At 49.4% G+C, this 24004-nt stretch overlaps 2 protein-coding genes across 17 annotated transcripts in view; one reads left to right on the top strand and one right to left on the bottom strand.

The window, feature by feature from the left end:
* Anks3 (ankyrin repeat and sterile alpha motif domain containing 3) overlaps positions 1-9601 on the bottom strand; it is a 26378-nt gene extending 16777 nt beyond the window's left edge. For 4 of the 9 annotated variants that reach the window (XR_013427208.1, XR_013427207.1, XM_078024875.1 and 1 more), the window contains exons 1-5: positions 9455-9601; positions 7042-7213; positions 3763-3961; positions 3440-3561; positions 1814-1895 (exon numbers count right to left, since the gene is read on the bottom strand). Coding sequence is in view for 6 of the 9 variants with exons in the window: in XM_078024875.1 (XP_077881001.1) it covers positions 1814-1895; positions 3440-3561; positions 3763-3961; positions 7042-7213; positions 9455-9539 (660 nt within the window). In the remaining 3 variants the exon portion in view is untranslated. Of the gene's footprint in view, positions 1-1813; positions 1954-2091; positions 2115-3439; positions 3562-3762; positions 3962-7041; positions 7214-9454 lie in introns of those variants that run through there. The other 5 variants (XM_078024876.1, XM_021727615.3, XM_021727616.3 and 2 more) reach the window with 5 other exon arrangements.
* Dnaaf8 (dynein axonemal assembly factor 8) lies at positions 9594-22837 on the top strand. Of its 8 annotated transcripts, none has more exons than XM_078024884.1 (9): positions 9594-11132; positions 12250-12378; positions 13706-14176; positions 15904-16021; positions 17552-17693; positions 19178-19324; positions 19738-19845; positions 21145-21418; positions 21583-22837. In XM_078024884.1, exons 1-8 carry the CDS (start codon positions 11010-11012, stop codon positions 21407-21409), a joined length of 1503 nt encoding a protein of 500 aa, XP_077881010.1. In that variant the 5' UTR covers positions 9594-11009; the 3' UTR covers positions 21410-21418; positions 21583-22837. The 8 variants fall into 8 exon arrangements, with proteins under 8 accessions (XP_077881010.1, XP_077881015.1, XP_077881009.1 ...); XM_078024889.1 differs by having other exon boundaries at positions 22433-22837; XM_078024883.1 differs by having other exon boundaries at positions 9595-11132; positions 21990-22837.
* Positions 22838-24004: the final 1167 nt, after the last annotated feature.

The raw sequence follows: 24004 nt of genomic DNA on the forward strand, positions 1-24004 counted from the left end.
AAAACCCAAAACACCCAGAGCTTCAGACTCACAGTCTCACATCTGATGGTGGCAAGCTGACCACCAAAGCACTGGAGGGCAAAGGAACAGGAGGAATTTAGAACATTAGAAGTCTGCAACCCATGACCCAGCAATTCCATTTTGGGAATCCAACCTAAGAGAATAAATAAGGACACATTCTAAAATTCAGGATTTTTGCTGCAACATTTAGCATAGTGAGAACCAGAAAGAACATACAGAGGTCAGTGAGTTGAATCAGAAAAAACAATGGAGCACCTCCTGTCCATTTCCAGGAGGTGGGAGTGTGCAGCAACATGGACAGGTATGCACGAAACACCACTAAGAAAAAAACCACATGACAAAACACCAGGGTTTCCACTTTGGGCTCCTGTGAGTAACACTGCTCTGCGCACTCCCGATCCCTAGGAGCTCCCTGAACGAGCTTCCATGCAGATGCAGGTTTCCCATTCTCCTGGGTATGTGTCTCAGGCAGAACTGGCCTGGCCTTGGTTAACTAGGTGTAACTGTCAAGAGGAACTGCCAGGGGCTGGGGATGTGGCTCAAGCGGTAGCGCGCTCGCCTGGCATGTGTGCGGCCCGGGTTCGATCCTCAGCACCACATACCAACAAAGATGTTGTGTCCGCCGAGAACTAAAAAATAAATATTAAAAATTCTCTCTCTCTCTCACTGTCTCTCCTCTCTCACTCTCTCTTTAAAAAAAAAAAAAAAAGAGGAACTGCCAGCCTGCTCTCCCTCAGCAGCCTCTGGGGCCCCATCTCTCCACACCCCAACCCCTGGTATTGCCCTCTTCACCACAGACATCTTAGAGGTCTAAGGAAGACTACTGATGTCAATCATTTTTTCATGTGCCTATCTTCTTTGCCCATCTTTTAACTTGTCTCTTCATTTTTTCTTTTCTTTTTTTGCTGGCTGGGGATCAATCCCAGGTACTTCCCCAGCCCTAATTTGTTTTATTTATTTATTTATTTTTTTAAAGAGAGAGAGGAGAGAGGAGAGAGGAGAGAGGAGAGAGGAGAGAGAGAGAGAGAGAGAGAGAGAGAGAGAGAGAGAGAGAGAGAGAATTTTTTTAATATTTATTTTTTAGTTCTCGGCGGACACAACATCTTTGTTGGTATGTGGTGCTGAGGACTGAACCCGGGCCGCAGGCATGCCAGGCGAGCACGCTACCGCTTGAGCCACATCCCCAGGCCCCTAATTTGTTTTTTTATTAGAACCTATTACATTTAAAATGTGAAGCCAAATGTGATGGTACACACCTGTAATCACTGACTCAGGAAGCTGAGGTAGGAGGAGAGCCTGGGGATGTAGGTCTGTGGTAAAGTGTTCCCCTAACCCCCATCCTGTCCCCAGTACCAAAAAAAGTCCAAGTGATAAAATTATGAGTGCTATTCACTTGTTAAAACATTTTCTCTTAATATTTTTTAAAATATATTTTTAAATTGGGTTTGGACTCAATGCCTTTGTTTTTATGTGGTGCTAGGATCGAATCCAGTGCCTCACACTTGCAAGGCAAGTGCTCTACCACTGAGCTACAACTCCAGTCCAACTTTCCCTTAATATTTAAAGAGCATACTCATTATAGGAACAGGTGTTGATTTTAACTCACCACTGTACCCCTAATGCCCAAGGCACTACTCAATAATTGGCATCAATGGATGTTCAAAGGAAATGAATTGACTAAATAAAGAAAAGTTATTTCTGTGTAAAAGAAAATTCTGTTATAGTTCATATTTCCATGATGATTCCTCATTTGCTGTGACAAAATTATAAGCTAACAAACTGGATCACTTACGTGATTCAGAAAATACTGCACAATTATCTCATGGCCAGCAGCAGCTGCTTCCATCAAAGGAGTAAATCCATAGACTGGCTCCCTGCAAGATGGCACAGGCAGGTGATTAGTAGAAATATGTTCTCCACGCAGAAGTGCCCCTGCCAAAGACAAAAGCAAGCCAAGACCCCTGATTGTAGAAAGCGGTACATGCTAATGCCCATGCGGCCTCTTGTGCTCACTGGCACACATGCACGCACTTTCTCAAGAATAGGTTGGCTAGGTATGATAGTGCACACCTGTAATCCCAGCAACTCGAGGGGCTGAGGCAGGAAGATCACAAGTTCAAGGTCAGCTTCAGCAACTTAGTGAGGCCCTAAGCAACTTGGTGAGACCCTGTCTCAAAAAAAAAAAAAGGCCTGGCATAGTGGTGCATGCTTGTAATGGCAGCAGCTCCGGAAGCTGAGGCAGGAGGATCACAAGTTCGAAGCTAGCCTCAGCAATATAGTGAGGCACTAAGCAACTTAGTGAGACCATATCCCTAAATAAATATAAAAAAGGGCTAGGATGTGGCTCAGTGGTTAAGCACCCCTGGGTTTAATCCCAGTACCCATAGCCCAAAAAACTAATGAGGTGAGATTAAAGAGTGATACATGAGTTGCATTAACTCTCCTGAGTCTATTGCCTCTCAACTTCCCTCCTCTAAGGCTGTTCTCACTCACTTCTCTTAAACCCCAGCTTTAATCATGGTCACCAAGCAGCTCCTGCTCTTCATTCCTTAGAAAGCTGTCTCCCTCTCATCCACCCAAATCCCATCCTCTGAACTCAGAATCCTCATGAGCTGCTCAAAAGGCTCCCCTACTAATAACCCACCTGCCCTCCCTGAGCTTAGCACCCTCTGGCAGCTCATTTCGTGTGTGTCCTCATTCTTCTCCCCACACTTCCTGCTGCTCTAGAAGCCAGGAGACATGCTAAATGCTGCTTCTCATCCATTCTAACACACATTTTTTTTTTCACCCTTTAACATCTCTTAAGTCAGAATGTGTTTTAAAATCAATAGGCAAGTTGAATTTTAGCGCAGTTTTTATTTATTAGAGTCATTAGAAATTATGGTATGTCTTAAAATAGATGACAGGGAATGGGTCCTCCTCCTCAGCTCCTGCACTGCTGGGGCCATAGGTGTACCGGCTAAGAATCAGCTTTTAATTTTTGCCATTTAAATTCCACTCACAGCTGGACTTGGTGGCCCACACCTGTCATCCCAGGAACTTGGGAGATTGAGGCAGGAGGATTGTCAAATTCAAGGTCAGCTTGGATAACTTGATGCAAACTTGTCTAAAACATAAAGGGCTGGGAGTGTAACTCAGTGGTAGAGTGCTTGCCTAGCATGCACAAAGCCCAGGGTTTAATCCCCTGTACCCACAAAAAATGAAAAAGAGGTCAGGAGCCTGGAAAGATGCACCAAATGTCCCAATAAGTAAGTGTAAAGTCACATACATGGGTAGGCCCACTCATTCTGCCCCTTCATCTTAACCTCTCACACCAAGGCAGGGTGGCCCTGATGTCTGGTTAGCTGCCTCTATGGCTGCTCTCCTTAGAGTGAAGAGACCTGCCTACTCCTATATTCAGTTAAGATGCCATAATCACCTTACGTTGGCGTTTGCTCCGCTATCCAGGAGGAACTTGACCATCTGCTGGTGCCCGGCACTGGTACAGTGGAAAAGCGCAGTCCAACCATGAATATCTTTCATCTCCAGCTCTGCACCTTGCTTTGAGAGAACAGAGAGCAGGTTATGGCCCATTTCCCCATGTGGGTGGGCGGACAGCAGCACCCTTCAGGTTGTCAGCTGAAAGAACTGAAAGTGATTACACACGCGTGCACGCACACTGTGGCCTGCAGTGCCTCACGTCCTGCCAGGGCGGCCTGGGAACCCCTCGGGTTTCTGGGCCTTTGCCCCCTCGTAGCTCACCTGGAGGAGAAAGTAGGCGATGCTCTCGTTGCCACAGCTGGAGGCCAGCATCAGTGGAGTCTGCCCTTCTGGGGTCGGCACATTCACACTCACCCCTGCCTCGAGCAGCAGGTGCACGATGGTATCGTGTCCAATGTAGGAGGCATACATCAGCGGGGTCCAGCCACCACCATTCTTCTTATTCAAATCTAACTCTCTCCTAAACAAACGCAAGATACGCTAGACACGCCCAGCCGTCTCACATTTGGGGTTCACCAGAGCCAGGGGCCAGGCCAGGCCAGGCCAGATCAGCTGACATTGCAGAAGCAGAAGTCCTCTACCCCCAGACATCCCCAGGGTTGGGGAAGACAGGCAGAGAAATGTTCCCTGTGGCTTGTATGCACACCGTTACAAAGTCCTCAGTAACTCTCTTCCTTCTCTAACTTCATATTCTCACCTGCCCCTCCTCCTAGCCCAAGACCAACAATTACCTTCTTTCCTACCACCAGCTAGACAGATGGTACTTAACCAAGGGACATTCACCAAGGTCAAGAGCCATTTTTGGAATCATGACTGGGGAAGGAACTACTGACATGTAGAAGGTGGAGGCCAGGAGGCTGCTAACACCCTGTGGTGTACAGGAAACTCTAAGGCAAAGACAAGAGGCCTGGTTTGTCAATACAGTTGAAGCTGAGATACCCTGATCACCTATCAGCAAATCAATAACCAGTCTGTTAGTGCAGAGCTGGGTGCACACAGGGTTTGAGGAAAAAGGGACTTAGACAACAAATAAGAAGCACTGCACTTCAACCTACAGAAAAAAATATGTGAAAAATCTGTGACCAGAAAATCCTATTTTTCCGCTAATATTCTGAAAATGCATTTCCCTATAAGAGAAATAGTGTGGACTTTACCAGTCCAGACTTTATGTGAGTGACATTTTAAAATACCACCCACTCCCAGTAGCAAGGTGTACCATTAACACGCCATGGGCCTTTCCCCTTCCACAATTTTTTTTCCTCTTCGTGGTGCTGGTGATAGAACCCAGGGCCTTGCACATGCTAGGCAAGCCTCCACCTCTGAGCTACATCCCAGTTACCTCCATTTTTCTTCATTTTTGAGACAGGGTGTTGCTAAATTGCCCTGGCTCTACTGGAACTTGCAAACCTCCTGCCTCAGTCTCCTGAACAGCTGGGAGAACAGGTGTGCACCACTGCATCCAGCCTCTCCCACAACTGTTGCCTGTAGTGACAGGAACAACTCACAACCAGTCCACATGATGTGTGATCCACACACTAAGCTGCACCAGGTGATTATTTCCCACTCACTAGCAACAACTACTGACTGAGGGACATGCCCAGGCAGACATTCTAGAAGGTCCTGACTGCAGGAATGCAGTGGCAACCCTGCAGGAGAGCCCCGTGGAGCTGCTCTGGGGTGAGACTTGAGTGACCTTTCCAGCCAAGCACTGCCTCCTTTTGGAAGGGGCAATTCCATGGCAAGGGATGAAGCTGCTCCCACAAAGCATCTCATTCCTCCCCTTTGGCTCCTGTTCTCCCTCCAGGGAGAACTGTAGGCCCCAGTCAGGGCATATGGTGAGCAAGCCCCCCTCTCAGCTTGTGTGAAGCACCAGCCAACACAAACAATGTCCCACCACTGGCCCTCCTCTCCTCTGTGGAGTCATTCTGGAACATACTTTTTAACAGGACACCCAAAGGTTTAAGTGCTTGAGATTTCCAAAGGAGAATTATAACAGGGATCTTTGTGACCCTGTGAGGGGACATGCGGACCACATACCCAACTACCTATCCCTAAGGCCACTCAGTAGAGGAGTACTACAAATCCTTTGGCCAGCAATTTCTGAGTGATGGCTATGATTTGGGAGCAGAAGACCTAGGCCATACAAGGCTCTGCTCTGACTCACCAGGAACTAGAGAAGGCATGGGAGGTATGGACAGACATTATTACTTCACCAAGTTGCCAAGGGTGAAATGGCAACAGTCAGCATAAAGTATGGTGGAACCTAAAGGGGTAAACCCTTTTCCAAAAATCACCTTAAGAATCACACTGTGGGGCTGGAGCTGGGGCTCAGTGGGGCTCAGTGGTAGAGCACTCGCCTGGCACAATGAGGCACTGGGTTTGATCCTCAGCACCACATTAAAAATAATAATAATAATAATAAAATAAAGGGGCTGGGGATGTGGCTCAAGTGGTAGTGTGCTTGCCTGGCATGTGTGCGGCCCAAGTTCGATCCTCAGCACCCATACAAACAAAGATGTTGTGTCCGCCGAAAACTAAAAAAAAATAAATATTAAAAAAAATTCTTTCTCTTAAAAAAAAAAATAATGGGGCTGGGGATGTGGCTCAAGCGGTAGCGCGTTCGCCTGGCATGCGTGCGGCCTGGGTTCGATCCTCAGCACCACATACAAACAAAGATGTTGTGTCCGCCAATAACTAAAAGAAATAAATATTAAAAAATTTTTAAAAAAATGAAATAAAGATATTGTGCCCACCTATAACTAAAAAATAAAATGTTAAAAATAATAATAATAATAATAATCACACTGTGGCCAGACGTGGTGGCGCACACCTGTTATCCCAGAGGCTCAGGAGGCTGAGACAGGAGGATCGTGAGTTCAAAGCCAGCCTCAGCAATGACAAGGTGCTTAGCAACTCCGTGAGACCCTATCTCTAAATAAAATACAAAATAGGGCTGGGAATGTGGCTCAGTGGTTGAGGGCCCCTGAGTTCAGTCCCTAGTACCCCCCCACCAAAAAAAAAAATCACATTGTGATTTGGGGTCACAGCAATCACAGGAAGACACAGGCCTGGGCCTTATAAAGGACTTTCTGTGTTATTAGGATGAAATATTTGTATGCAGTGAGGTCAGGCCATCCTCAAAGGGAATCCAAAAGCCTCTCTTCTGTGCAGAAGGGGAGAGGAGGGCCCCATGGTTTAAAATGGGAAAAGAAGGCCAAAGGACATTGCTTTCTATCTTTATTCTTATTTATTTGGGCATTTCTGCATTCAGTGAAAACCCCAAGGTTACTCTGGTTCAGGTAAGCTATAAATCAATGTTCATAACCCTACAATAAAGTTTTAAACCATCTTTTTCTTCATCGAAATCAAAACTACCTTCTTTGCCAGCTCCCAGCAAAGTTACCACTGACAAAGGCTGGCTGGAGGCCCCCGAAGGATCAGAGGTCTACACCATGTACAAGGCCTCACTTTGAGGGATCCAACACCACTAGGACCCGACTCAAAAGGTGAGGCAAAGGAACACTCCCCAAGACCTCTTACCGCTGCACACACTCCTTCACCACCTCATACTGGCCAATAGAGGCAGCTGTGTGAAGATCCAAGTGGACATCCAGTTCCTCCCGGCTGACCTGTGTGCCCAGCCCATGCCACATGGACAAGCTGCGGTTCAGGAACTCCGGCTCGCTGGCTTCATCACTGAGTTCGGACATGGCTGTGGAGGGAGGCCCAAGGGTTAGGTCTTACTTCTACCTGCAGTAGGCCACCAGCCACATCACTGCCCTGAGAGACCAAGAGCCCTGGCGACCACCCCCAAGACTTAGTTTTCTTTCATTAACCAGCAGCTCCAACATGCTGACACTGGTGAGCCTGCTGTCAGACTGAAAATGAGGTTAACTGTAGTGTACTTTCTCTTTAATTCACAGGACTCAGAGTCTAAAAGGGATTCTCCAGCAAGCTCCGGAAAACCCGAAAATCTCATAAATGGGTTATTTAAAAAAAAAAAAAATTAGCTGGGTCCTTTGACCCAATCAGTTCCTGGGAGTGATGGGAAAGAACTCTGTATTTGGGGTCACAGCAAAATTTAGCACGGTATGAGGCATCTCTAGTCCCTAATTCTTCACTGTCTGACAAGTACAGGATATGTCAAAGGGCTATTATTAAAATCACATGGAAGCTGGGTGCAATGGTGCACATTTGTAATCCCAGCAGCTCGGGAGGCTGAGGCAGAAGGATCGCGAGTTCAAAGCCAGCCTCAGCAACTTAGGGAGGCACTAAGCAACTCAGTGAGGGGGGAAAAGGATAAAAGGTGGCCATATCACCTTCAGATGTCCTAAAAGTACAATGGCAGCTCACAGAAGCCATTAGAACCTCAGTTTCTAAGGCAGGTGCAGTGGTGTAAACCCGTAATCCCAGTGGCTCAGGAAGCTGACACAGGAGGATCATAAGTTCAAAGGCAGCCTCACTAAGCAACTCAGTGAGATCCTGTGTCTAAATAAAATACAAAATAGGACTGAGGGTGCTGGGGTTGTGGTTTGGTGGTAGAACACCTGCCTAGAATGCGTGAGGCACTGGGTTCAACTGCAGCACATTTAAAAAAAAAAAAAAAAAACCTAAATAAACAATGTGGCTCAGTGGTTGAGTGCCCCTGAGTTCAACTGCCAGTATCAAAAAAAAAAAAGAACCTCAGCTTCTACTGAAGAATACTCCCAAGCATGCTAGCCTTCTTCCAAAAGTCAGTGACAAACAACAAACAAGCCACTCATCTGGGGTACAAAGACCCTGCATGCCCTTGACAAGAGCATATGCAAAGGTAATGGGGCAATGGGTCCTATCCTGGAACCACCACCTCCCCACACAAGCCAGCATGAAATCACACAGGCCTCACTCAGGCCTCTCACAGGCAAGTAAGAATCCTGATCCTGAACAGACCTAGTCAACAGAGCCTGGATAAGAATCCCAAAAAAGCTAAGTGCTAGTTCAGCGTCCCTTTTAATAGATCCCACCAGCCTTCTTTGGGTGTGTTCCTTCTACCTCAAAAGCTTCCTCCAGGCTGGGGGCTGCTGTCTCCCTATTGGATACTCACATCTGACACCTGCGAAGTGCAGAGCACTGATGGACAATAAGAAACAAACAACATCTCCAGGAGCCTATGCAGAATTCATAAGCCACAGAACTACAAATCTATTACGATTTATAACACATCACACATCACAGATGCTGCCCAATGTTGAGGAATACATCTCATGAATATCTGTATGCAGCCAGAAAATCTTTTGCTCCTCAATTCCAAAACTTCAGGAAATAGCACTGGGGATGGGACCTCTTTTGCAGTGCCGGGGATCAAACCACTCAAGGCCTCTACCATGCTCGCATTCTACCACCTAGCTACATCCCGAGCCCCAAGACCTGATCCTGAGCTCAAGCAGATGATCGCGTCCACTCGGCGTTCAGAAAAGCCAGGACTACAGGTGCCCACCACGCTGGCTTTCATTCTCATTCCGCCTGTCCATTTTGTAAAATACTTAAATCTGTTACTTTTTTTTTTTTTTTTTTTTGTAGATGGACACAATACCTTTATTTATTTTATTTTTACGTGGTGCTGCGGAACGAACCCAGCGCCTCACATGTGCTAGGCAGGCGCTCTACCACCAAGTACAACCCCAGCCCAAATCTTAAATAAGGAATTTCAAAATCCTGAAGCTGGGGCTGCCACGCCACGGGAGGCGGTCGGTCCGTCCAGGAGCCCAGGGGCGACCCGGCGACAGCGCGCGCCCGCGGCCCTGGGGTTGCCCCACGCCTCCCACAGGCGCGCGAACCCTGCCGCCCCGCGCTGGGCCGTCCCTCCTCGGCGCCTCAGAGCCAGGCACCGCGCCACCAAGGCCCGCCCGCGAGCGAGCGCACGGCCGCGCCCGAGCACCGGGCCCGAAGCTGCAGGTGCCGCCGCGGAGCCTACCTGCGCCGGCCCCAGCCGCTCCTCGCGGACCGCCGCCCCTGCGCCCGGCTCGCCCCGGAAGTAATTGCGGGAGCGCGCGAGGCATGCCGGGACGCCCCGAGTCCTCGGACGGGCTCCTCCGCCCCCTCCGCCCCCTGCGCCGGCCCAGGAGCCAATCCTGGGGCAGGAAGCAGGGTGGGACGCGGTTAGTCGCCCACCGGCTCTCCGAGTGCCAGCGCCACGGTGCGGATGCGAGGATCCTGCCCGCGGGGTCAGGGCCACCGGGGGGCAGGCGCAGGCTGGACCGACGCAGCTGGGACGGGCCGCGGGTGTCGGAAGGCGAAGGCTGGCCCCGCGGAGCGGCGGCGTCTAGTCGCCGTGGCAACCGGCGCCTCGCGGGGCTAACAGGCTGCCGCTGGGAACCACCTTAGACGCAGCGGGACTTCGACACAGGACCGCACGGTCGGGTCGGTCTTCACAGAGCCCCCACCTGCCACCTTCCCCCGAAACATGTTGGGCTTTTCCGCTCCTCCGGCCCACCTCTGCCGGTAATGCCCCACGCCTTCTGCCTGCCCGTCAGAGGAGCGTGACGGTCTCTGGTGGCTCCTTTCACCTCGGCGACTCACTTGCCCCGGAAATGCCGAGCCCTGAATGGCCGAGCTGGGGCGTGCTGCAGACCTCCCCCTCTGCCGCCCCGGCTCGGGACACACCGAGCACCTGCCTCTTTTGCAGACGCGGACGAAGCCAGGAGCCCCCAGCCAAGTCTCCTGCCGCTGCCCTGACCAGTTCTTAGGCTCAGCCGGCTCTTAGCCACAGGGGTTCCCCAGACTGTCTCCCACATTCCTAAAGCTCCTTGTCTCCTGAGGAACCCGAGGCCTTTTAGGCTCTAGGATACAAAGAGGCTAATCAGTGGGTGGGTCCAAGCGGCGACACCAAACTAGATCTGTTGGGGATTCCAAAAAGAGGCAGTAAAGTAATTAGGCTTGAAATTACCCCTAACTTTAAATTTTATTATTGTTATTTATTTATTTATTTTGGTATGGGGATTGAACCCCGGGGGTGCTTAACCACTGAACCACATCCCCAGGCCAATTTTTTATTTTATTTAGAGACAGGGTCCCGCTAAATTACTAAAGCTGGCTTTCAACTTGTGATCCTCCTATCTCAGTCTCCCAAACCTCTGGGATTACAGGCAGGTGCCACCGAGCTCACCTGGCATAATTTTAAAATTTTGATTCAAATTCTTTTTGCCATTTACTAACTTCTCTGAGCCTATGAAATAGAAATAACAGTATCTATGTTATAGAGAATATTTCCACGTATGTGTCTGTATGTGTACATTTTCATATACATACATCATTATGATACACATCTCTGCAGCATTCACATGTAGTACACACACATGCACGCAGGCCCTGGCACCCAGTAAATGGGCTTCCTGAACCACAAGGAAACAGGTGGGAGGTGGAGATCTATGAGTGTTTCCGTGTCCTGCAGCTGGTAGAAGCTTTGGAAAGGCAGCCTCCTGTGTGCTTCATAGGGCTCCTTGGATAATGGCACACAAAAAGGACATCCCATGAGCCTGGCCATCATGACGTCCAAAGACAAAGATGTGGCACCTACACCAAGCTCCCCCTGGGATGCCATCCTTGAGGCTGCCAAAGACCAGGTCCCATCCCTGGACTCAGACTCCTCCTTGGTAAGCAAGAGCTTTCTTCTGGCACCAGCAGTCCTTTTGCCCCATGATGGGCATGGTACCAACCAGGGACAGCTTTGGAGCTCCCTCTGCAGACCTCCTTCAAATTTGGGGACTTTGTTTTCACTTTCAGTCTAGCCCTATTAAAAGTGTTCTCTGGGTTCCCAGTTCTTTTCTTTTTTCCATTTCCTTCTATATCCTTCCTTCTGCATTTGTCAGAATTGGTGAATATTGGTGCTCAGTATCCTCAAGGCCACTTCTTGGCCCTCACCCAGAACCCAGGTTGGCTTTTGGCTGAAGCCCTGCTCTTTTCATTCTGCTGCTGTATTGTTAACTCTTTGATGGGCTGGTATGGGGCTAGCACCACCTCTGAGTGGTCACCTTTCCAGTGCATTATGGTAAGCCCCTGGAGGGATTCTTCAATGGTGGTTTGGGGTCACTGAGTTGGCCCTGGAAGATGTTTAGCACCAACAGTCATATGCACACATATAAAACTGGACAGTGACCCTGCAGGGAACCCACTGGGTGAGAGCTTCTTAGCATACAGTCTAGCACTGGGAATTTAGAGCAAGGGCAAAGGTTTTAGAATGGTTTGTGCCTGCCTGGGCACCTGCAAAAGTGGACATGTCAGAGCTTCTGGGACCTCAGGGATCATCCATTGCACAGTGACGCCCAGGAGTAGGTGGAGCAGTCCCAGCCTCTGTGCTCCAGTCTTGTCACACCTGCAGTCTCCTTTGCCCCTGTCTTCAAGGCTGTCCCTGAAAGGTGGCGGGAGCATATAAGCTACCTTCATTAGAGGTGGCAAGCTAAGGTTCTTGGTTTAAGAGATGCTTAAGGTGGAGAGGGACTAGACTCTGCTCTTAGTGGCTCCCTCATTACTCACCACCAGGCACAAATGCAGCACTTACTGTGCAAGGTCTCAGGTATGGCACCTCCTGGAATGGGGAGCCCCAAATTGCACCCCCCTGAGGTAGTGCTGCCAAGCCCACTTCTAAATCAGTCATAGGAGGTAGCACAGGGCAAGCCCTTTAAGAGAGAACTGGGTCTCCTAGATACCCCTGGGCAGGCTGGGCAGCATGGCTGCCGCCATATCTCCCAAAGCCCCCTCATTTGTCCACAGTCAGATTGCGGCGAAGAGCCATTCATCTTCCAGCGAAACCAGCCCGTCCTGATTCCAGACCTGGCTGAGGAGCTGGCCGAAGACCCTGCTGATGACAATGATTCTAGGATCTGGGTCCCTCTGGCTGAGGTCTGTGGGACACAGACTCTAGGCTCTGCAGGCAGAAGTGTGTGTGTGTGTGTGTGTGTGTGTGTGTGTGTGTGTTTACCCTCTGTCCTTCCTCCAGATCCCTCCTGCTCTGTTTTCTACCAAAACACTCTGCACTCTCTGGCCATTGCCACAACTGCATGTCATAATTGGTTCTTCCTAATCCAACTAGCTTCATAGTCACCTGGCTCAGACCTAGCAGGCAAGCAGGAGCTCCTTAAATATTTGTTTAATTACTGATAACTCTAGTGAGAGGCAAGAGGTGCTCCATAAATGGCTGAGCAAATGCACAAGCTGCATCCCTAGCAGGGAGGCCAGGTGAAGACCCAGGACACAATCAGAAGAGGCCACAGCTCAGTCTCGAGCTTCCTAGTTGTGGCTGATGCTGAACAGCAGCAAAGCATTTCCATCTCTGTCTCCAGCTGAGACAAAGAACTCTATCTAAACCTAATGTCTTTAAAAAAAATTTTTTTTAGTTGTAGATAGACACAATACCTTTATTTATTTTTATGCAGTGTTGAGGGTCAAACCCAGTGCCTCACATGGGCCAGGCAAGTGCTCTACCACTGAGTTACACCCCTAGTCCCTAAGCCTAATGTCTTAATGCTTAAACTTACTGCTGCCTTCACAACGAAAGCCACCTGTCTGCTTTCATCCCTGGGTGTCCTCCACCAACCAGACTGGTTTGGCCCTTCTTGATGTAGTTGTGGTTAAATGTCCTGTTTCCAGTGAAAACACAGTAAAGGCCTTAACCCACTTCCAAAATGGTTGGGCTGGGGTGTGGGAGAGAGGATCCAGTAGGTGCTTCGCTCCAGCTTGACCTCCCTCACCTCAGTTCTGGCCAGCATCATTCACCAAGCAAATGGGGTGCATGAGGGTTGGATTAGATCATCTGACCCATCACAAGAACCATCACCCCCAAGCCCAGCCATGCTGAGAAGTAGGTCTGCCCAATGGGAGAAATTCCAGGGTGCCTAGTCCCTGGGGTTAGTTCCAGTGGCACAATTTCCACATGATTTTACTTTGTGTTTTGTTTCTAGAGTCCCTTTGGCTACTCTTCTATGCAATTTTTCTTCTTTGAGGGGAATGGAGAGTGACTGCTAATGGTACAGTTTTCTGTTTGGGGCAACAACAGAGTTTTGGAAACAGTGATGATAGCTGTACAGCATTGTGGGTGTTATACACGCCAGTGAACTGTACACTTGATGGTTAACATGGGAAATTGTATGTTATGTATATTTTACTATGAAACAAAAAACAAAAGTGTGTTTTTGCAGATGCTAACAGAGGATGCATATTTTCTTGACAGCCAGTTCTGGTGCCTGTGGGACTTGCCATCAAACCTGGGAGTGGACAGAATGCAAGGACACTGGGCCTGGCTTCTCAGGAAGGCTGCTCTCTTGAGACCTGTGCTGAGACCAGCACTCTTCTTCAAACGGCAGAGGAGACCCCCATGTTGCCGGAAGGTGACCTTGGGACCATGTCCTTCAACACCAAACAATTCCAGAGTCCTCCCTGGGACCCACAGGGAGAAGCCACCCTATCCCCTGAAGGAGAGGTGGGGATAGAGCCTCTGAGTGCTGCCTGGCAAGACTCTGCAAAACGCAGAGCCCTCCGGAGAGAGAGGAGAAAGATGATAGAGAAGGAAATGCTCCACAAAGTAACCTGGGATGCCCTGGACCCAGCCTGCAGGGACCAGTGTCAGTCTACTGAGCCAGGTCTCAGGTCAGAGGCACCATCAGAGGGACCTCGGGAAGGACAACTGGTGCTCTCACTCCAGGTAGGCCTCTCCACTGCCCAGCCCTCCCTCTAGCCTGTCCCCTGCAGTGTGGACACCTTTGTAGCACACTGGGGCTAGAACCAGAATGCTAATCCCAAGTACAGGATTCAAATGTGTATAGGTTTTTGTAAAATACAAAATCAGATACTGTCAAAGCAAAATCCTCCAAATGGGAAAGCCCACATTCTCATATAAGAAAAGTACCTATTCAACTCGGATTGTGTGTATTAATGAGAAAACCAGCAGAGTGACAAAACCAGTTTTGTGGGATTAGGAGAAACATTCCATGAGATGCTGGGGGAGAGAAAGGAAAGTGGAGAAAAGACTGATGCAGCACGTGTGGGGTGGCCAGCACCATAGAGGGCAGCATAGCTGTGATCTTGGGGTACTCTCGTCCACTGGACAAAAGAGAAACCACTGAGTCTACCAGGTTCACAAGGCCGTGAAGTGGGTGGGCCCTAGCCAGGCACATGCAAGTCACCTCTGGGAGATGCTCCGACATGGCACGGGAAAGCCTTGTAGTCCTCTTTCTGCTATATCCACAGTTCTGATGATTTTCCTAGTAACTCAGAGGAAACTGGCAGCAAGGTACACACAGAAGCTCTTCATCATTGCTGAGCAAGCCCATCCTTCCCTTTTGCTGACCCCTGGCAACATCCTCACTGCAGGACTCCAAGAAGCGAGGTCATGGATAGTAAACACTCACTGTGGCTGGAGCTGGAGCTCGGTAGTAGAGTGCTTGCCGAGTATGCACGAGGCCCTGGGTTCCATCCCCAAAACCATACAAAGCATTAATTCCAAGCTAAATTCCTCCCTCTATCACACCCTGTCCCCAGAACCCTCTTGACCAAGTTCTCCAGTTAGAGCCAAAGAGCAACTTTTTTTTTTTCTTTTTTTTCTCCCCTGCAGTTCTGGGCTTAGCACATGTTAGGCAAGTACTCTGCCACTGAGCTATATCGGAGTCCTTTTTAAATTTTATTTCAAGATGAGGTCTAAGTTGCTCAAGCTGGCCTTGTGATCCTTCTGCTTCAGCCTCCCATATAGCTGAGAATACAGGCATGTGCCAAACAAAAAAGAAAAGCTTTTTAAATCTCCAAACATCTTGACCCTTTATAGACCTAAACAATTTTAAAATGACACTGGGTTTCCTTGAGATCGAACATCTTTGTGTCAAATGCAGGTCTGTTGACTCATCCAAAAAAGGTTAGGAAGAAGGTGTTGAGGAATGCAAGTTCCTCCTTTTTTTAAAATATTTTTTTAGTTGTTGGGGCTGAAGTTGTGGCTCAGTGGTGGAGCATTGTCTTGCACATGTGAGGCACTGGGTTCGATCCTTAGCACTACATATAAATAAATACATAAAACAAAGGTATTGTGTCTGCATACAACTAAAAATTATTTTTAAGAAATTATTTTTTTTACTTGTTGATGGACCATTATTTTTTTTATTTATATGTGGTGCTGAGAAGTGAATGCTGTGCCTCTCACATGCTAGGCAAGTGCTCTACTACTGAGTCCCAGCCCTGCAGGGCCCATCTTAATGAAGGGATTTAATCTCTAATCCATTACAGGGAGGGTATGGCCATTAGCAAACGCTGGCATGCATGTAAACCTGTTTCTGCCCTACAATGTCTCATGACAAGCTGCACTGGTGGTGGCAGCTGTGACGGCAGGAGCTGCTGCCCCTGGGACCCTGAGCAGCCTCATAACCACTGGCTTCGTTGTTTCAGCAACTTGAAGAGTGGGATTTGGATTATATCCTTCAGAGTCTGCCAGGGCGAGAAGACAAGCAGGGAAATGGTGCACCCAGAACTGCATGGTGGGCAGCTGACCTCCAGCAGAGCCAAGGTCTGTCCTTGAACTTCATCAGAACCCAAGTGAATCCCCACAAGCCCTCCTTCCAGGCCTCTCAGTGACAAAGGACTTCAAGCTGGGCATAGTCAGCCCTGCAGCTGTTGTGCTTGCTCAGCCTGAACACTCAGGTTGTCAGTCCTTCACTCATCATTGAATGGACATATATATGGCTTCCTGCAATGTGTCAGGCATGTCCAGGCCCTGGAGACACAAGTGGGGCCCCAAGACCCACAGCTTCCTTCCTTCTCCCTCCCCTTCCTCTCTCTCTTCTTGGGGGAAAGTTGGTCCTGCCGTGTGTGTGTGTGTGTGTGTGTGTGTGTGTGTGTGTGTGTGTGTGTGTGTTGCTGGGGATTAAAGCCAGGGCCCTACACACGTCAGGCAAGCACTCTACCACTGATCATGTCCCCAGTCCCAATCCTGCCTCTTACTCCTCCAGTCAGCTCCTGCTCACACTCATGCTTACACTCCTGCTTACAGAGAAAGCTAAGGATATCATCTTTGTCACAGTACTTGTGGCCTTACTCTGAGAAGTTCTGCAAATAACACAAAAGCTTTCCACCCTCTTGGGCCCAAACAGTGAGTAGAGGCAGATGTCAGATTTCTAGCCTCTGTTCCAGATCAGACTCCACTAGACCCACAGCCTCTATGCTGTTTTCACACAGCTTTGTTTATAATTCACATTCTTTATGCAGGATGTGGGGAAACCCTCCTGTAGGCTGGGAGTATCTGTGAAATTTGTGCCCTCTGGAGGGCAACATACAGAATCTAGCCTACTTTATGTATTTACTTGCTCATTTATTCCTTATGGTACTGGGTGTTGAACTCAGGTGCTCTTTACCACTGATATACATTCGCAGCCCAGGCTGGCCTTAAACTTGTGATTGTTCTGCCTCAGCCTCTCAGCCAGCTGGAATTACAGGCATGTGCTACAGTGCCCAGCAAAATCTAGTCTAGTTTAAAGGCACACATCCACTGAGCAAGCTATTGCTATTCCATTTTGAAAATCTCTCCTAAGCACACAGTGGGTATTTAAGGACATATGTTGCAGTGCTGTTTAAAACTTGGAAACACCCATATGCAATAAGAGTCTAGCTGAGCTGGTTACACCAGAGTGCTCTGCTTTTTAATGAGGAAAATCCTTACTAATGTAGGAAGATGTAATCTATAAGGCAAGGTAGAAATGGAGTTAAAGAAGTCTAAGCTGATCCCATTTGCTATTTTAAAAAACACACATGGGCAGTCATTTATCATGATTACCCATGATGTAGCGGATAGAGAGTGGCAAATTTCCATTACTTAGTTGCCCCTACTTTGTGAGATTCAAATATAGTGGTCCCTGCCCCTAAGATGCTGCTCCCCTCATCCCTGCTGAGCTCACTGGAAGCCTCATAAAGGGCTGGGGCTACCTTCAAGACTAAGGAACACTGCAAGAAGAGACCCAAGAGGTCCTGAGTTTCAAGCTGCTGTAAGCCAAAGGGGACCAAATCCCCACTAAGCAGCCTCCTCTTCTCCGACAATTCACAGCCCATACTGCATCACACTCCCAGGACAGGCTCCTGGAACAGCTGGCTCTCCTGTGTGCTGTACAATCCGGAGCCCCTGCCCCTGCCCAGAAGCTGCCTGCTGACATACCCCAAGACACAGAGGAGCAGGAGGCCAGAAGCAGGTAGGATTTCTTGCCGGTCATAACCCTGTCACTATTTTTTGTTTTGGGTACTGGGGAATGAACCCAGGGTTGCTTTATCACTGAGCTATTCCTCCAGCACCTCAGCCTCATGAGTTGCTGGGATTCTAGGCATATGCCTTGCACCCAGCCCCTGTCATCTCTTTAGAACGGGTGCATGATGAAGCAGTACTAATTGGGCCTTTTATGCGTGGGGCACTTCATGTGCACCATCTTATTCTATTTCAAGGATCTAATCAGGCAGGTGCTCCAGTATCCTCACTTTATAGCTGGGGAACTGAGTCTCAGGAAGGCTGCCTCTCCTAGGCCATCTTCCCTGCTCTTTCTCCAAACCCTAGGGAGACCTTCCCTCCACTATCCACATGGCCTCCTTGAGAGTAGGAAGGTTATCACATGATCCTGTCCCTCTGTCACAGTTAATTAGTCCAGCCCTTGGCCTGTGGTCAGCAAGGCCACTCAGAGCCTTTCCCTGCAATTCCCCCATCTGTGTATCAGTAACATTGGAAGGCCACCTGTCATGCCGTACAGAGAATGGCAATCTGCAGTGACAGAGTGCAGATGGAAAGAGGAGGAGGTGGAGACAACTCAGCGGTCCCCTCAGGCCCAGCGTATTCCTGCCCTTCTCACACATTGGTTGTTTCACCCTTTCAGGAATCTGGGTGCTGATGAATCCCCCTTTTCTCCTAACCCAGCTGTAGGTTTCTGTGCCTGGCAAGCAAAAGTATCACATGGCTAGATCTGGACTGTCTAATATGGTAGCCACTGGCCACATGTGGCTCTTTAGCACTTGAAATGTGTCTAGAGTGACTGAAGAACTGAATTTTTTATCTTTTTCTTTTTAAATATTTATTTTTTAGTTGTAGTTGGACACAGTGCCTTTATTTTATTCGTTTACTTCTATGTGGTGCTAAGGATCAAACCCAGGGCCTCACCCACACTAGGCGAGCCACAACCCAGCCCCTGAATTTTTTATTCACTTGAATTTAATTAGTTTAAATGTAAACAGCTAAGCACATGATACATATCTGAAAACCCAGCTACTCAGGAAGCTGAGGCAGGAGGATTGCAAGTTTGAGGTCCACCTCAGCAATTTAGCAAGACCCTGTCTCAGAAAATAAAAAGGGCTAGGGATGTAGCTTGGTGGCAGAGCACTTGCCCAGCATGTGTGAGGCCCTGGGTTCCATCCCCCAAACTACAAAACTGTAAATGTGAACAAGCTGTGGTTAAGTGGCCCCACGCTGGACAGCATGGACTCATGGCATCTTATTCGTGCCAAGTGCTGTTGGCAGCATGGGCCTTGCTTGTGCTGACTGTGGATAAGGAAAGAGCAGAGGGACTAGAAGTGCCTACCTCTACCTGGTGGGCATGCTTTCAGTGCCTGCCATGGGCAATGTGACTGGACAAGCCCAAAGGTTGAGTAATCACCTGAGAAAGGACTCAGCCACCCTGCCTTTCTCTTGTCACAGATGTGCCTCTACGAAGCCAGGCTTCCAGGCTGAGCCCTGCCAGAAGCTGGCTGACGGCATGAGGCTGAGGATGGAGCCTCCCACCATCTTCATGGATCTGCGGCCGGCAGAGTCTCCAAAGCCATCTGACCACCAGTCCTCAGGAAGGTACAGAGAGCAGTGACATTCCTGCAGCAGACTCTGCATTTTGCAGAGTAGCTTGTTGGCTTCATGAGGCTTCTGCAGTTCTTGCTGGAAGAAACGGGGAACTTCAAATGGCTTGGGGAGTGGCTGGGCTGGGAAGCACTTTTAGCCAGGAATGGGCCTGGCCAGTCCCACCTGGTCTTGGCCTCCTATAGGGAAGGAAGATAGGGGCAGAGGGCAAGCTTCTCTAGGCTAGCTACATCACCTCTGCCTCCCCAGCAGCTGGCAGGAAGTCCTGTGGCCCTTTTAGCTCAGCTTTTATACTTTGGCTGCAAGTCCCATCCAGTCCCAGAGGAGCACTTCAAGTCCCTGGTAGGGATGAGGCCTGCCAGAGTGCACTGGGACACATCCAGAGATGGCGTTTCTTCTCTCCCCAGCTCCAGTCACAGCTCCACTGACAGCGAGGAGGATGAGGCAGAGAGAGCAGCTCTGGAAGCCCCGCATAGCCCAGCACAGCAGGCAGCTACACTCTCCCAGGATTTTCGGTAACCACCCAAGGACCCTGCACTGCACTGCCTGGTGAAGTTCCATCTGTTGATCTGACATAATGGACTTCAGCTCACTACCTGCACCTTAAGAGCCCACACATAGGGCAGGGAGGCTGTAGGGGCTGGGGAGGAAGCCAAGGAGAGCCCAGCTAGACCCAGCACACACCTCAGCCTGGCCTGCGGGGCCTGGGACATCACTAAGGATATCCTAGCTCCCTCTTGAGTAGGACTTTGTACATTTTCTATCTGAAAAATAGCTCCCCTGATTGATCTTGATCCCTGCCACTCATGACAGTGGGAGTGAAGAGACCGTGTAGGGATGGAGTGATGGTGGTTCTCCAGAAACTAAAGGCTTGGTGAATTAAAAAGTGAAGTGTCTTGCAGGGACGTGAGGGAGGCCCCATCCTGTGGTCATGGGCAAATGAGATTAGATGCCATGGCATCTGGCAATGTCAGGGCCTCATGCAGCTCCTGGGAACATGGCTAGGCACTGTGGGGACAGCACGGGGGCTGAGAAGTGTTGAACAGGCCTCCTTTTGGAAGCCTGTGATAGTAACATGCACCCAGACTGCAGAACTGGAGGTGCAGCCTCCTACTCAGCCCACCCCCCAGCCCCCAGTGGCAAGGCCTTGCTTTGCAAGGCAGGAGTCTCAGTTGGTTGGCTCACTAAGCAGGCTCCCTCCCGTTCTGAGAAGCATGGTCCCTCCCAGGAGGATTGAGCACCTCCTGTATGGCCCTCAGCTCTGGAATCACGCTGCTTCTCTGGCAAATAGCTTTAATATCTTCATGTTTTAATGTCGTTATCCAGAAATGGAAGGATAATTTTAGTTCCTACCTCAAAGTTGGGCATATAAATGATCCTCAGTTAGTAACAGATTTTTTGTTGGCTCAGGCTTTAAGACATTAAGAATGTGCACATGTATAATCCCAGCTACTCTTGAGACTGAGGCAGGAGGATCTCAAGTTCAAGGCCAGTCTAGGCAACTCAGGAATTAGTGCACTCCTCTACAGAGCTCCTTCCATAAGAATGTCACAGACAGGATAGATGGTGACGTTTGGTGGGAAGCCTCTGGGGGTGTCCAGAGCCACTGATGGGGCTGAACCCTATCTCCACGTGTTAAAGTCTTACTGTGCCCACCAAGCAGAGAAGGGGAAGCCACGGTACCCATCACTCCCAACAGGATCCCAGACATTCTCAGAGGTTGCCTGGATCCTTCTTTGCCTGGTTTCAGTGGTGACATGCTGAGAGGACTGGCCTCAGTAGCGCTGACAGAGGTTGGTTTTACTGTATTACAGGAGCTGTACTTGCAAGAGTCAGCTTCTCCAGCAGCTGAGAGCATTTCGGAAGGGGACAGCTCTGCCCCAAGAACCTGCCAGGAAGGGGACAGGTGGCCAGAAAGCCCTTGAAGATGCAACTGAGAGGAAGGAACAAGTGAAACTCAGCACTGAGGGAAAGAGCACCCAGACCAGACTCCAAGGAGGACATCCCAGGGCCCTGGGGGACCCTCTTGAGCCAGAGTCAGCTAGGGAGATCCTGGTGCCTCCTCTAGGCCAACTATAGGTGCTTCAGGTAAGGGGATCGAGAGCAGGTTGGGGTGGTCTGCTTTCCATGCACTGGTGGGCCCCTTGCTGTCCACGCGTGTCCGTTAGCAGGTGGCTTTGTGGGGTAGGGACTCTGACTGTGAACTCACCCTGGCCTTCACCAGATCCGTCCTGACATTTTCATGCACACAGCAAAGAGTTAAACACAGATTTACACACGAAGTGTGACAGCAGCTCTGGGAAACCACGTGGACCCCAGCTTCTGCAGAGCCAGGAAGGAAACCGCAGGACTCTGTGGGACTGCGAGCCTCTTCCCTCCTTTTCCATTTCTGTTCTTTTTTCCCTTTATCAAGCTTCTATCATTTCCATTTTACAAGTTCTTTTTAGACACTAAGTAAAACATATTTATATAATTTCAGGGTTGAAAGAGACTTCAACCTTTTTTCTGGGCCCCTGAGTACTTGCTATTTCAAACTAACCTAACTTAACACAGCTTGTACAAACCCACACACAGGCAGACTTAATTTTTTTTTTTTTTTTTTGAAAAAAGGTAACAATTGAAGTTTGCTCTCTTTTTTTTTTTTTTTTCTCTACCCAAGATAAAAAAGCACACATAGGTTCCAGGATCCTTCCAAACTAAAGGTGAACCTAGACAGAACACTGGAATGGAACAGTGCCCACCCACATCGATAACCACCAAGCAGGGTCCAGCTGGTCCCCTGCTGGGCCTGGTCTGGCCTCCATGGGAGAAGCCTGGTTCCCCCCCTCCTGTTACAAGCTTGTCCCCCAGCTCTCCATCTTAGAGCCCTTTACTAACTGCTTTCTAGGCCCTGATCTCTTGCCAACTTGTACTCAGGACAAGGGCCCAGAGCCCCTGCCTGCCCTGTGGAAAAGCAGAGAAACCATGTCAGTCGGTTCCTCCATGCCATGGCTCAGGAGGCAAAGCTGGCTCTTGGCATCTGGGTAAATGTTCAAACATTCAAACTGAGGGTTTCTGCCAGTTGCCACAACAGAAGGTACACAAGCTTCTCTTTGTATCCAGCCCTGAGCCAGGCCAAGAGCTAGGTAGGCCCTGCCCAGCCACAGCAGCATCACAGACACCAGCTACAGGCAGCCACAACCAGGACCACAAACTCCTGCTCATCTGGTCACTGGAGGCCCACCACCAGCTCCCACCCCAACATGAGGGACATTTCTATTAGAAGCCAAATGTCAAGCAGGCCTCTACCAAAACCACTGGAAGCCTCTCCAGCCAGGCCTGGGCCGGCCCCCTCCCCCTTGGCTCTGGGGCAAGGCCTAACACCTGGTAGTATGGCTTCCAGATGGCCAGGCAGCCTCCATCACAGCCACTGAGCTGTCAAGAGCAAAGGCAATTATTTTTTCTATGACTACATTTTCTCCCTTTTAGAATGTCTCACAGTATTTTAAAATAAAGTGTTTGATCCAAGTTCAAATCTGCCTGTGAATTATTGACAGGACAAGCTGGAGGAAGAGGTGGTAGGAGGTTGGAGCTGTGACTCAGTGGCAAGCGCTTGCCTAGCCTGTATGAGGCACTGGGTTCGATCCTCAGCGCCACATAAAAATAAAGGCATTGTGTCCATTTACTACTGCAAAAAAAAAAAAAAAAGGAGGTGGAGAGTTCAGATCTGTCTAAGCCAGCTCCGCCACCTGGCCCCTCTAGACCTGTTTCCCCACCCATAAAAGGAAAGTCATGGAGGCCCACAGTACACACACTTGAACTTGAGATTTCCCATCCACGTCATCCTGAGATGATGATGGCTAGGAACAGTGAGAAGCAGCAGGAGACAGCCCCAGCAGTGGGAATGCAGAGGGAGACACGAGAACACGTGAGAAGCCACCAAGGTGTGGCACAGGTTGAGGGCAGGAACAGCTGGGACCAGGAAGAGGGAAGACTGCAGCCCTGGCCCAGATGTGAGAGAAATGAGCCCAGGACCCGGAGGCTGCCTGGGGAGGAAGGTAGGCAGAACACTGGGCTCTGCCAGCTGGTGGAAGGAGGCCTGGCCACCTCCGGTTGGTTCCATGTGCCCCCAAGGGCTTTCACAACTGATCTAAAAGGCAAACATCTGGGAACCAGGTAGCTGTGTTCTACAGAGAACATGTGCACAGAATACACAGGCCAGGACAAGCACTGACCTGATCCATTAAGGGATCAAAGAAAGCAGGTCAAACTACTGAAAAGAAGCAGGTCCAGTGGCTCGGGAGGCTGAGGCAGGAGGATCGGGAATTCAAAACTAGCCTCAGCAATTTCGAGGCAGTAAGTCAGACCTTATCTCCAAATAAAATACAATATAGGGATGAGGATGTGGCTAAATGGTTGAGTGCTCCTGAGTTCAATCCCCAGTACCCGTTCCAAAAAAAAAAAAAAAAGGAAGTACTCTTTGCCATCTTCATTTCCAAAAGCAAAAGTTGCTCAAAATAAGATTGGAAAAGAAGCTTGAGGGAAGAAGCACAAGCTTGCAGTCCCAACTACTCCGGAGACTGACTCAGGAGGACCACCTAAACCCAGGAGTTCAAGACCAGCCTGGGCAAAAGAGATGTTAAACAGCAAGACCCCCCCATCTCAAAAAACTAAAAAGGATGGGCTGGGGTTGTG

The sequence above is a fragment of the Ictidomys tridecemlineatus genome, chromosome 10 (assembly GCF_052094955.1).
Source record: "Ictidomys tridecemlineatus isolate mIctTri1 chromosome 10, mIctTri1.hap1, whole genome shotgun sequence".
In the NCBI taxonomy this organism is placed as follows: domain Eukaryota; kingdom Metazoa; phylum Chordata; class Mammalia; order Rodentia; family Sciuridae; genus Ictidomys; species Ictidomys tridecemlineatus.

Bases quoted from the DNA above. Each gene is read 5' to 3' on its own strand.
- Dnaaf8 (XM_078024884.1), top strand. From the start codon at position 11,010: ATGAGCCTGGCCATCATGACGTCCAAAGACAAAGATGTGGCACCTACA. The intron at 17,694-19,177 runs GTAGGATTTCTT...CTCTTGTCACAG, and splicing joins GAGCAGGAGGCCAGAAGCAG to ATGTGCCTCTACGAAGCCAG. The intron at 19,325-19,737 runs GTACAGAGAGCA...TTCTCTCCCCAG, and splicing joins GACCACCAGTCCTCAGGAAG to CTCCAGTCACAGCTCCACTG.